Below are 13632 nucleotides of genomic sequence, written 5' to 3'. Positions count from 1 at the left end.
AATGCAGCCACATTATTGTTCAGCAGCCTGCCATGATCTGTGAACCTTGGGACTTTCAATGGACATGAATTAATGGCCTGCTGTGTTGTCTGGTGACATTGGGACTGTGTTTTTCACTTGTCGACCTTGGGTTTGTCAGCCTCAGCAGCCAGCAGCTGTTTGAGTGAAGAAAAGCCTCCAGCTTCAGTGGGCCAGGAGCAGGAGGTAGAGCTGAAGCCCAAGGTTGAGGGGCTTTCACCCAGCCCCTAGAGCCTGGCACTTTGAACTCAGACTTAAAGCTTCCAAACTGTGAGAGAATAAACTCCTATTTGCTCAAGCGTCCCGTTTGTGGAATTTTCTGTTAGAGCAGCACATATACAGAAACAAACGAAACAGCAGCCGTATACAGAAGTGGCAGTAACAGCCTTGTTGTTCCTCTGAGTAAGGGTGACAGTGACGACCTCATCTCCCTCTGCTTCCAATGTATAAAAGTGAATGCCTAGGATGCTGGGCAAAGGAGCAGAGGTCGGAGCAGTCATCATGGGGGTGACAGAACCGAGAGAAGGGTCTGAGGAGGAACACAAGAACAAAGAGTAAGAGAAACACTGACGCAACCTTTTAGTTAAAATTTCAGAAAGCATTAGGGATTCATTTCTAACTGAGAAAAATGGTGTAGAGAAGGGAAAAAGACTACACAGTTAGGATAATTTTAATAAAATTTCTCTCTATATGGGAATGGAAAGCATAGAACTTGCTTTGCTAGTGTAACCAACATCTGGGAATCCCACTGCCCAAACAGACAGCTTAGAAGGATCTCTTCTTAGAAAAATGCTACTCTGATGATACATGGACTCTGTCAAACATGCCAATCACCACTGTGTCAATGTCTGATAACTGAATTAGACATCAGTGATCTTTCACAAATACTGCTGTCTACAAATCCTGAGATAAAATCTAAGCCTGAGCTATGAAAACTCTATGTCTGTGTGGCACATGGATACAATGGACCACTGACGGGGAAATGAAATAAGCTGAGGGTGACTGCAGATGGATATTAGTTACCTGGGATTCAATGAAACAGTGCATAAAGTCACAAACTGTGCTCCCGCACAGGTGTGTGACTTACCACTTACCTATATAAATTACTAGGCTCGTTATTCAGAAGTAATTCCTGCCCAGAAAGAGCTAACTCACATCACAGGAGACATGCCTTTTGGGTGTGCTAACTGCAGGCACTTGACTGCTAACCAGAAAGCTGGCGGTTTAAACCCACCAGCCACTCCTCAGAAGGAAGGCTGGGCAATCTACTTCTGTAGTGATACTGCCTTGGAAACCCAAGGAGGGGTCGCTATGAGTCGGGTCTGACTTGACGGCACATTAACAACAACAACAACAACTGCTTAAAATAGAAAATTGTGAGTGAGTAGTCCTTTCTTCAGTTTAAAACGCTGCAGTTGAAAAATCAAGAATATTAGAGAAGCCAACCTGAAAATTATTAACACAGATTAGGAAACAGATTAAACAGAGTTTTAAAAAAATTGAGACTGTGTTTTAAAAGAATACCCATTATAGCAGCCATTAGTCACAGAGTTGCTACAGACAGGAAAATAACAGGTTATTCTACAAAGGAAAGAACTAGATAAAAGGGGCTCTACCTTCTGTTAAGCAGTTGTGATCCTGGGATACAGAGGTGGTCTTCTAGTCAAAGGATATGGGGGAGACTAAATCCTGATCTGAAGAGGTCCTGACTGTGTCTAAGTGGAGAGAGCAAATGACTCAAAGAATCGGAGTGACTCCTGGGGCCAAGGTGCACCGCGCCTTCCTACCTGGTGCCTCCTTCTACCACCGGGACTTTCTTTCCCATGACCCTCTGCGCTAGCATGACTCTTCTCCACCTTTTCTCTCCCTAATTATGACCTACCTCCGATGATCAGTGTGTTCACTGGGAATGATCCCATTCAAAATCATAATGTGAAGTCACAGGGTTGGAATTTCCTTTTCCAAATTAAATTTTTTGCTGTAGGGAACTGAATAATCAATCATCTTATTCTCATAGAAGACCTTACATAAAACACAGGGTAGTTATAAACGGTGACCACTCTAAACCAGCCAATCCAGAGGAGGCTGGTGAGGGTGACCACTAGAATGCTCATTTATGCCAGGCCCTGCTGTAGGAGTTTTCCTGTATTGCCAGTTGCCCTAGAGTCGACTCCGACTCACGGTGACCCCATGTGTCAGAGTAGAACTGCGCTCCCCAGGGTTTTCAGTGGCTAAATTTTTGGACAATGAATGCCAGTCCTTTCTTCCAAGGCACCTCTGGGTGGACCTGAACGGCCCACCTTTCGGTTAGCAGCTGAATGCGTTAACAGGCACTCCTTTGGATGTATTATTTAATTCTTGCAATCATTCTATGAGGCAGGTGCTCTCTTATTAGTTCTATTTTTCAGTTGATGAAATTGACACACAATCTCATGATCTTCAAACAGGGGTCAGCAGACTGTGGCCCTGAAGTTATACTGGCACGTAGCCACCCCTACTTGCTTATGAACTTATTGCCGGGGCTGCTTTTAAGGTATGATGTCTGAGCTGAGTTATGACAGAGACCTGAGGGCCCAGAAAGCGTAACACATTTAGTGGTATCTGGTCCTTTAAGAAAAATTAACCAACCCCTAGTGTTGAACATGGCTGGCTGTAAGCTGCCACAACTGGCAAGCTTATGTATTTAACTCACGGATAAACACAACTGGACAACCTGGAGCAAGTTGAAATTGTTTGTAGAAAAAAAGATTCTTTCTGTGCTTTCTTTCATTACTATCTTGCTTTATCTCTTCTTCACTGGGAATCAGAGAGCCTGAGGAAGAAACCGTGTGTGGAACAGGAGTCCAGTGACTAACGGCTTCTCTTTCAGCGTGGGGCGTTCTGATAGGTGGGGAAGCTCCATGAAACGAGCAAGCACACACTGAAGAAAGCTCTGGCAACCAGAAGTTTCCTGAGAGGCCGTAAAATTTTTGGCAGGTTCACAGGTATTTCTTCTCAAGTACAAATGACATCATTGTTGAAATAAAAAAAAACAGTAATAAATTGGCTGGTGTGTTCTACATTTGGTACCACATATTGTTTTGCTTGAGCATCAATTGCCTTTTCTATTTTTACTGGGAGGCTACGTCATAACTATTTTTAGTATACCATGCCTGCTTCCAGCATTTGCAGAACACACAGTAACCCTTAGAAGTTTTTTTCCTAAAGCTCCAAGAATGCAAGTATTTAGCGGAGAATGGGCTCATCAGCAAACACCCTATTGCATCCCGAAACACGTTTTTGATTAAAAGTCAAAATGACAAATAGGTACTAACACAGGAAGGAATCTGGCATTATGCTATGGAGCAGCAAAGCTAGTCTAGCTTTAGAATATGTAAATTGGCCTTGAAGTATTATATTTTTAATCATATATTAAGAATGAGCTAATCTCTAGGCTTCCCTGGTAATTCCTCATTTACCCTTAACAACATACTTACAAATCAGGGTCAAATTAATCATTGAGTTTCCAGAGCCACTGAGTCTGGCACATAAGCTGAGCTCAAGTCACATGGAATTAAATATGCAAAGCAGTTTATTATAAAAGTAACCATAAAGGAAATGCCCAAGGAAAGATGAAAGCCACCGTTGCTTCCCCTACCCTTCACTTCTCTCCCACCAAGCACCAACCAGTACAGAAAATGGCACAGAACTGAGATTCCCAGGCTTAGCTGCACCTGGGACCCTTTGAAAATTCCAACACTGCATCCTAGACCAACGGACTCAGCCTCTGGGGGTTTCAGTGAACTGACCCCAGCACAGCTGTGATTAGGGTGAGGCTAGCCTAACGGGTTCCGTCAGGACACACCTGACACCTGTTAAGTCAAGAGTCTTCATGACCTTCTCCATCCTCTGTCTGCACCATCCCTGAGCACTCTGAGCTCCTCCGCAGAAAGATTATTAACAGAAAGTACCACTGTGAGCATGGGTACCACCATTCTTGGAGTCCCTGGGTGGTGCAAAAGGTTAATGTTAATGTGCTCAACTGCTGACTGAAAGGCTGGAGGTTCAAGGTCACCCAGAGGCACCTGGAAGAAAGGCCTTGTGATATACATAGGAACAATCCGCCACTGGAAACCCTACGAACCCAGGTCTACCCTGACACCCACAGGGTCACCGTGAGCCAGGACTTATTCACAAGAGCTGTTTTTATCATCATGCTTCTAAATATATAATCACTTGGTTAGTGCAAATACTGAATAGACCATGGACTTCCAGAAGAACGGGCAGATCAGTCTTAGAAAAAATACAACCAGAATGCTCTTTAGAAGTGAGGATGGCTTGCTGAGTTAGGACATGCCATCAGGAAAGATCAATCGCTAGGAAGGACACCATGGTTGGGAAAGTGAAAGATGAGCACAAACGGGAAAACCGTCACTGAGATGGAGTGACAACAGCCACAGCAATGGATTCCAACAGACCACTGATGATGAAGATGGCGCAGGACTAGGCACCACCTCCCTCTCCGTAGGGATGTCACCACAGGCTGGAGTCGACTCCATGGCAACCAACAACAATGCAGTGAGGGTGGCCCCAGGCTTTCTCCTAAGTTATGATCTCTTTAAACATCAACGCTCCTTCTGCATCTCAGGGTACCAAACACCTCCAACACCTGGCTTTGCCCTTTGTTTATTCTGCAAGCATTTTTATCCTGTGTGACGAACTTTAGAAACAAAGTTGGCCTTACCTCTACAATGCTTTTTAAATCCTGCACGTACGTCCTTTCTGTCTCCAGAATTTCCTGCACCACTCGGTCCACATAGAGGAGCTTGGGGCTTGAGGTGGATTCTGCCCTGGCTTTGGCGGCTCCATTGGCTTCCAGTCTGTGCTGTGCCCGAGGCTGCCTCTCTCCGCTCCCCTCTGTGCCCTGCTGTTTGGCTGGGTCAGCCCTCTGCAGCTCGCTGCTGGAAAACGGCCTGGCTGGAACCAGATCCAGTTTGATGGCCCCCGCCTCCTTGTCCTGGTGAAATAAGCCCAGGTGGCTGTTTGAAACCAAGGTCATCCTGCTGCCAAAGGAACCGTGGCTATCCCGGGAAGAGGCTGAGGAAGACGTGGAGCCGAAGCTGATGGGACGGTCACTGTCAGAGAGCTCCATGGTCCTCAGTCCTTGGGAGTGGGGGTGCTTGGTTGTCTTGGGGATACTGTCTGCTGTCTTGGAATCTGGAACTTCGGTTAAAGCTGATGGAACTTCAAGATGCAGCTGCTCATCTACATACATCAGAAGAAAGAAAGAATAAAAAGGACAAGATAAGCAACAAGGACAAGCACTATGAAAAGGCATCAAACACCAGTTTCACAGGGGAAGTGCCGACCTAGGCCAAGCCAGTATGCAGGCCAGTCAGAAAGGCAGCAAGTCCATCGTAGAAGGAAATGCAAGGACCCCTACGGTAGACACCAGAGACCACTGCCAGAGGGTTAGTTCCACCTCACAGAGAGACCCTACAGGACAGAGCAGAATTGCCCCACAAGGTTTTCAAGGCTGTAAATCCTTATGGAAGCAGACTGCCTCATCAGTCTCCCACGGTGTAGCTGGCAGGTTCAAACCTCTGACCTTCTGGTTAGCAGCTGGATGCTTTAACCACTACACCACCAAAGCTCCTCCTGTAGCAGACAGAGCAACAAAATTAGAGTTTCTAAAGCATCACCTGGGAGGAGCTTGCTAGAAATGCTACTACAGGTCCTAGCCCAGACCTACTGAACTTGCAACTGCATTGTAACAAGGTCCCAGCGTGATCTGAACGCACATTAATTTGAGGCTCACCGTGGCCATTTTTTACCAAGTGTGGTCACTCGGATGACTGTATATGCAGATTAGTCCAGTTTTTACTAAATTAAAAGCTTGAGGGTCAGGACATTAAGGGATCTATATCTTTAACAAGCTCCAGAGTGACTCTTAAGTACTTTATTACTGTTAAAGAAAATATAAACAGCAAAACCTATATCAATTCAACAGTTTCTAAATGTACAATTCAGTGATACTGATTATATCCCTAAAGCTGTGCAGCCACCATTCTCACCGTCCTTTTCTGAGCCGTTCCTTCCCTAGTCACATAAACTCACTGTACCCCAATGTTCCTATCTAATATTTCAAGTTGCTCTGGTCAGTTTGATCCCATACAGATAGATCTTAAAAGAGTGTAAGGCTCAAAGCCAGCATTCTTTACAGTTACGCTAAACTGTAGTTTTAAGAAGACTTCAGGGGATATTTTGGGTTCAAGGCTTAAAGATTATCTCAGGGCAATAAATTCAGGTGTTCATCTAGCCTCCATAACTCCAGAAAGTCCAGATTCCATGAGAATTTGAAATTTTGCTCTGCATTTTACCCCTTTTGATCAGGATTCTTCTATGGAATTTTTGATCAAAATTTTCAGTAATAGTATCTGGGTACCATCAACTCTCCTGGCCTCATAGAAAAAGAGGCACTTGTCCAAGGAGGCAGTTCCCCATACAATGCATATCCTCTTCCTCTTCCTCCTCCTAACTTCCCTTCTTTCTCTCTAGCTGCTCCAGGCAAATAGAGACCGACTGTTGTTTGCTGGATGGCCACCTGCAACCTTTAAGACCCTAGGCAGTACTCAATGAACAAGAAGGTGGAAGAGAAGCACAGAACACGTTTATTGGCCACTGAATTGGGATGTCCCATGAAACTGTGACCTTAAACATCCAAACCAAGGAATCACATTCCATCAGGTGTTTGATGTAGATATGCAGCCTCCCCAGCTACCTTTTTTTTTTGTCATCATAGTTGTAAAAATGTCCATCACAATTTTTGCCAATTTAACTTTTTACACATATACAACTTTTCCTGGCAGGACCGGGCAAAGTACTGTTCTGTTGTACATAGGGTCACTGCAAAAATGGCAAGGAGGCCACATCTTCTGACCTCCTCTAACCCTGCAAGAGGAAGACAGGATTACCAGTAGTAACCCAAGGCCTATTCCTGCCAGGCCAGACATGCTGCCTTCCTCCAGCCCTTTCACCAACTGTTCCTCCCAAAGCACCCACCACCTCTCTCCTGGGTTCGATAATTCGCTGCAGTGGCCACACAGAGCTCACAGATTATGAGGTTTATTAGGGAAGCACCACAGGCTACAATTCGAGCTCAGGAAAAATGCTCAGTCTCTCTCCCAGCTCACCGTCCCTCAGCCAACAGTCTCTCACAGTCTCTTTCCCAGCAGTGCTGGTCCCTCGGTGTCTCACTCAGCAATGCGTGTCTCTTGCGTCTCTTTCCCAGCAGCACGTGTCTCTTTCCGGGGCACGTGTGTCTTTCAGTAGCATGTCTTCCTCAACCAGCAGTCAGAGAGAGTTCTGCCTCTAGGAGGCCTGCTTTTGAGCCTGGCAGGGTGGTCAAACTAGCCAATCACAGCATCAGAACTCTAAGCACCTGAGAGAGAGTGGGCACCTCCCAGAACATTGTTTTGTGCCACGCCCAACAGAAATAACCCAGGTGGACAACTTCAGCAATCAGGAGCTCCTCAGTTGCTCATAGAAAATCCCACCTTGGAGTTTACAAAGACTTATGGGTAGAAAAGCCACACTAAGTAATTTACTACACCGCAGTCACTATGAGTCAGAGCTCACTCAAGGGAACGTAACAACAACAAAATGGAAAAGTCACAAACAAAGAAGGATTAGTAGTTGGAAAATATGGTCCTGGTTAGGGAAATGATGCTGGAGATTGCATGACAAAATTTTGCGGGATCAATAAATCATTCATTGGAAATACCTTAAATGGTGACTATGAATGTAGACCTCAGTGGGTGGAATATACAGGAATTAAATTGCCTCTATCTATGGAAAGAGATGAGGGAGAAGCTCAGTATACCAGCCAGAACAAGGCCAGGAGCTGACTGTAGAACAGACAGACCATCAACTGCCCATGTGCAAGTTCAAGCTGAACCTGAAAAAAATTAAGACAAGTCCACCAGAGAAAAGTTCCAACCCTGAGTATACCCCACCTGAATTTAGAGGCCATCTCAAGAACAGATTTGAAGCACTGAACACTAATGACAGAAGACCAGTTGAGTGATGACATCAAGGACATCGTACATGAAGAAACCAAAAGGTCATTAAAGAGACAGAAAGGAAAAAGAGATAAAAATGGATGTCAGAAGAGACTCTGAAACTTGCTCTTGAATGGAGAATAGCTAAATCAAATGGAAGTAAAGATGAAATAAAAGAGCTGAACAGAGGTTTCAAAGAGTGGCTCAAGAAGGCAAAGTAAAGTATATAATGAAACATGTGAAAGAGAAGAACATTCTTGCAATTCTTTGAGCTAAAGAAACTGAAGGAAAAATTTAAGCATTGAGTTGCAATACTGAAGGGTTCTATGGGCAAAATACTGAATGATGCAGGAAGCATCAAAAGAAGATGGAAAGAATACACAGAGTCACCGTACCAAAAAGAACTGGTTGACATTCAGTCATTTCACAAGGTATCGTATGATCAAGAACTGATGATACTGAAGGAAGAAGTCCGAGCTGCACTGAAGGCAAAACAACAAAGCTCCAGGTGTGGACAGAATACTCACTGAGATGTTTCAACAAAAAGCTGCTGAGCTGGTAACGGTGACTTGTCCATGTCAAGAAATTTGGGTAACAGCTACCTGGACAACTGACTGACTGAAAAGAGATCCATATTTGTGTCCATTCCAAAGACAGGTGATCCAATGGAATGTGGAAATTATTGAATAATATCATTAATGTCACACACACAAGCAAAATTTTTGCTGAAGATAATTCAAAAAATAGTTGCAGCAGTACATCAGCAGGAAGCAGACAGAAATTCCAGCTGAACACAGAAGAGGATGTGGATTGAGGGACATCACTGCTGATGTCAGATGGATCTTGGCTGAAAGCACAGAATACCCAAAGGATGTTTACCTGTGTCTTATTGACTACGCAAAGGCATTGAACAGTGTGGATCATAATAAATTATGGGTAACACTGTGAAGAATGGGAATTCCAGAACACTTCATTGTACTCTTGAGGAACCTGTACACAGACCAAGAGACAGCCATCTGAACAGAACAGAAGGATACTGTGTGGTTTACAATCAAGACAGATGTGCATCAGGGCTGTATCCTTTTTTGTGTTTTGAGGACCCACCTCACTGGTTTTCACTGTGGTTGTCCTATTTTGCATGCCCACCAGCAAAGGATCAGGGTTCCAATTTTTCCACATCCTCACCAACATTCGTTATTTTATTTTTTAACTATCATTCAAAACCAAACCAAACTCACTGCCATCAAGTCGATTCCGACACATAGCAACGCCCTTTGGGTTTCCGAGGTGATAAATATTTATGGAAATAGATTGTCCAGTCTTCCTTCCTTGGAGTGGCTGGTGGGTTTGAATTGCCAACCTTCTGGTTAGCAGTTAAATGTCTTAGGCGATATGTCACCAGAGCTCCTTTTAGCCATCATACTGGGAGTGAAATCGTATTTCACTGTGGTTTTGATTTGTAGCTCTCTTATGGCTAATGACATTGATTATCTTTTCATGTGTTTTATGGCCATCTGAATGTCCTCTGTGGATCTTAACTGGATATACAGTTTCCAAAGGTATTCTCCCAGTTGGTAGGTTGTATTTCTACTCTTTGTAATGTCTTTTGAAGAAGAAAAGTTTTTAATTTTTATGAAGGCCTGTTGTCTGTTTTGCCTTTTGCTGTTTAAGTTTTTGTTACTACATTAGATAACCTAAGCCTGACAGCAGGAGCTCTGGTGGCGTAGCCCTTAAGGCATCTGACTGCTAACCAGAAGGCTGGTGGTTCAAATCCACCAGCCACTCCTCAGAAGGAAGATTGGGCAATCTACTTCTGTAGTGATACCGCCTTGGAAACCCAGGGAGAGGTCACTATGAGTCGGATCCGACTTGACGGCAGTGAGTTTGGTTTTGTTTGTTTGTTTGTTTGTTTGTTTAAGCCTGACAGTGCTGCCCCTGCATTTTTCTTCCAAAAATTTTATGGTTTTATTTGTACATTTAAGGTCCTTAATTCATTCTACAGAAGCAAGACTGGGCAATCTACTTCTGTAAAGTTTTACTGCCTCAGAAACCCGGGGGGGGGGGGGGTCGCTATGAGTCAGAACCGACTCAACAGCAGTGGATTTAATCCATTCTAAATTTCTTTTGCGTATGGCATGAGGCATGGATCCTGTTTCATTTTTCTGCCTGTGGCGATACAATCTTCCCAACACCATTTATCGAAGAGACTCTTCCTTCCCCATCGAATGGGCTTAGCACCTGTTTCGGTGACTTTGTGCTGCTCTAACAGGAAAAAACCACAAATAGGTGGCTTTCACAAACAGGAGTTTATTCTCCTAGAGTTTTGGAGGCTAGAAGTCCAAGTTTAAAGTGCCAGCTCTAGGCACTAGGTGAAAGCCCCTGGACCTTGGACTTCAGCTCTGCCTCTTGCTCCTGGCCCACTGAAGTTGGAGGCATCTCTGCACTCAGGCAGCTGCTAACTGCTGAGGATGGCAAACCCAAGGTTGACAAGTAAAATGGCACAGTCGCAAACTTATCCAACTACACGGCAGGCTACTGATTCAAGTTCACTAACAGTCCCAAGACTGGCAGACAACACAGCAGGCTGCTGAACGACTCGGCTACATGCAGAATTCAGGCGTGCCAAAAGCTGCTGAGACCTTTCTCAAAACTTCTCCTTATATACTGGAAGCAGACTCAAGTAGATTGCACCACAGAGTTGATTACCAATGTCATCATGGGCAATAACTACATCCAGCTGCCCAGCCACTCAAAACCAGGCCAAGTTGACACACAACCTTAGCTACCATAGCACCCTTGTCAGAATTCAGTTCACCATTTATTTCTGGACTCTCAATTCTATTCCACTGGTCTATGGGTCTATTGTTATACCAGTATTAGGCTGTTTTGATTATTGTATAGTATAGTATGTAGCTGTATAATATGTCTTAAAACCAGGAAGTGTGAGTCATACTACTTTTTTTTTCCTCTTTCAACATTACTTTAGCTATTCAGGGCCATTTTCCATTCCATATAAAGTTAAGGGTTTGATTTTCCATTTCTGTAAAAAAGGTTTTTGGAATTTTGATCACGATTGTGTTTTATCTACAGATCACTTTCAGTAATACTGACATCTTAAAAATATTGTCTTCTAGTCTATGCACATGGAACCTTTCTATTCATTTAAATCTTCCTTTTTCTTTTCCAGCAGTGTTTTATAATTTTCATTGTATAAATCCTTCATGTCCCCAGTTAAATTTATTCCTCGGTATTTTATTCTCTTAGATGGTATTGTAAATGGAATTGTTTCCTGCATTTCCTTTTGAATTTCTCCCTGCTGGTGCACAGACACCCAGCTGGTGTTTGTTAACCTACCCTACAATTCTGCTTAATTTCTCTATTAGCTCTAGAAGCTTTCTTGTAAACTCTTTGTCATGTTCATTCGGATGGCTCATCATTACTCTGTCCTTTGTGTGTCTTGTGATTTTTTTGTTGGGACAATGGCATTTTTGAGGGTGTTAACTTTCTCATTTCTCCCCACTGTGTGGTATTTTTGCCTGCAGTACTTTCTGCAAAAAAAAGAAAAAAACTCTTAGGTGGGCAGAGCCTTTGACCTTTGCTTATCATTTCCTTACCCTCTCTGTGATAGCTTCTTTTCCCGCTCTCATTAAATTAGGATGCAAAGGTTCCAGATATCAATTTTCAAGTTCAAATGTCTCCCAAACACACCAGAGATCATGCTGTAGTCAATCTGTCCACCAGTGAGCACTACCACTCAGGCAAGATACTGTGTACTAATCTATCTGTCCACCAGGGGACGCAGTTCTCTCTTTTTCTGGTTATTACCCTGTTCCCCTTTTCTGTAGAAAGGAGCTCTGGTGGTACAGGAGCTCTGGTAGTGTAGTGCCTAAGGCACTTGACTGCTAACCAGAAGGCTGGCGGTTCAAACCCACCAGCCACTCCTCGGAAAGAAGGTTGGGCAATCCTACTTCTGTAGTGATACTGCCTAGGAAACCCACGGAGGGGTCGCTATGAGTCGGGGCCGACTCGACAGCAAAACAACAACAAACAACAACTGGTGGTACAGTGGTTAAGGCATTGGGCTGTTAGCCAAAAGGTCAGTGGTTTGAATTCACTAGCTATTCTGAACAGGAAAGATGCAGCCGTCGGCTTCTGTGAAGACTTACAGCCTTGGAAACCCAATGGGGGTCACTATGAGTCAGAAATAACTTCATGGCAGAGAGTTTTGGTTTGGTCTTCTTTGTAGGAGCTCTGGTAGCACTGTGATTGAACACTTGGGTTGCTAACCGAAAGGCTGCTGGTTCAAACCCACCAAATGCTCTGTGGGATGAAGATGTGGCAGTCTGTTTCCATAAAGGTTTACATCCTTGGAAAACTTCTGGAGCTGTTCTACTCTGTCCTATAAGGTCACTGTGAGTCAGTGTCAACTCAAGCACAACAAGTTTGGGCCCTTCTCTGGTTCTGCAACCATGCCTTCAGTAGGGAAACCCACACCCAGCCAGCCCCCTTCAGAGCTGTGTGCTGCTCTCTACTTCCTTCCCTTCTCTGTGGGGGCTGCTTACAGCAGAGCTGGCATTCAGAGGAAGTGCAGGTAGACTGTCCTCCCTATCAGGAGGAACCGGGGCTGGCACTCCAGAGAAGGACCCTGAGAGCTGTCTTGGTTTCGCAGCCCCAGTGGTGGCTGGTGGTTAGGAGATCCTCCCACCTTGGCACCAGTGTAGGGAACCTTCCGTAGGGCTTCTTATCAGTCCAGGAGCTGAGAGTCACTGGATGGGGGGCAGCTGCCCAACTCCCAACAGACCTCCAGGAAGTCTGCCTTGTTGGCTCTGTGTGTAGTCTCCACTCAAGTTGCCTGCTTACACAGTAGCCTTAGTCAGCAGTCCTCAGCCACAACCAGGAGAGGGAACAGACCGACCCAAAAGACCCCCAGGGAGGTCTGTCCTACTGGTTTCAGAGTCCTGAGTTAGAGGTACACAGGCTGGCAGGCAGAGAGTTGACTATGAGAGTGGAGTTCCCTTCAGGGGCCTCCTCTAGCAGTTCTCGGTAGGCTTGCAGCTGACAATGTCTGGGTGGGGAGGTGCTGTGGAGCTTTGAAAGGACCCCTGGGGAGGTCTGCCTCTTAACTTCAGAGCTAAAGCCTGGGATCCTGTCTCTTTGTACAGGAAGGAAAGCTGGCATTTTCACTAGAGCTACTTTCCCAGTTCACAGCAGCCAGTGGCCTGGCTGGGGGAGGGGCAGGAGTGGTGGGAAAAGGGATCCCCCACCACGTATCAGATGGTATTTGACTTGTTGATTCCTTGATCCTTATCCATGTGCTTTCTTCTACTCAATGCAGAGTCCTTCCAAGTCGAGCAACATTTCCTTGTTACGTTTGTAAGGGAAGGTCTGGATGATGGTTTGATTATGCCACCATCTTCCCAGAATGCCTCATTCTGAGGTACTTTAGAAAGCACCTGCATGAGTCTTCTTGTTGTTGTTGTTATGTGCCGTCGAGTCAGACCCGACTCATAGCGACTCCTACTTGGGTTTCTGAGGCAGTATCACTATGGAAGTAGATTGCCCCATCCGTGCAATT

The 13632-nt window shown here is 44.8% G+C and overlaps 1 protein-coding gene across 1 annotated transcript in view; it reads right to left on the bottom strand.

The window, feature by feature from the left end:
* Positions 1-5302, bottom strand: part of PLEKHG1 (pleckstrin homology and RhoGEF domain containing G1) — a 111664-nt gene extending 106362 nt beyond the window's left edge. The window contains exon 1 of the mRNA XM_007943208.2: positions 4742-5302. Within this exon, the coding sequence (XP_007941399.2) occupies positions 4742-5272 (531 nt within the window). The 5' untranslated portion in view covers positions 5273-5302. The remainder of the gene's footprint in view (positions 1-4741) is intronic.
* Between the last annotated feature and the right edge of the window lie 8330 nt (positions 5303-13632).

Source organism: Orycteropus afer, unplaced genomic scaffold, assembly GCF_000298275.1.
Source record: "Orycteropus afer afer isolate SDZICR_OR568_19922 unplaced genomic scaffold, OryAfe1.0 scaffold00101, whole genome shotgun sequence".
Classification (NCBI taxonomy): domain Eukaryota; kingdom Metazoa; phylum Chordata; class Mammalia; order Tubulidentata; family Orycteropodidae; genus Orycteropus; species Orycteropus afer.
The sequence above is the reverse complement of the archived record's forward strand: the minus strand, read 5'-3'. Positions and strand labels throughout refer to the sequence as shown.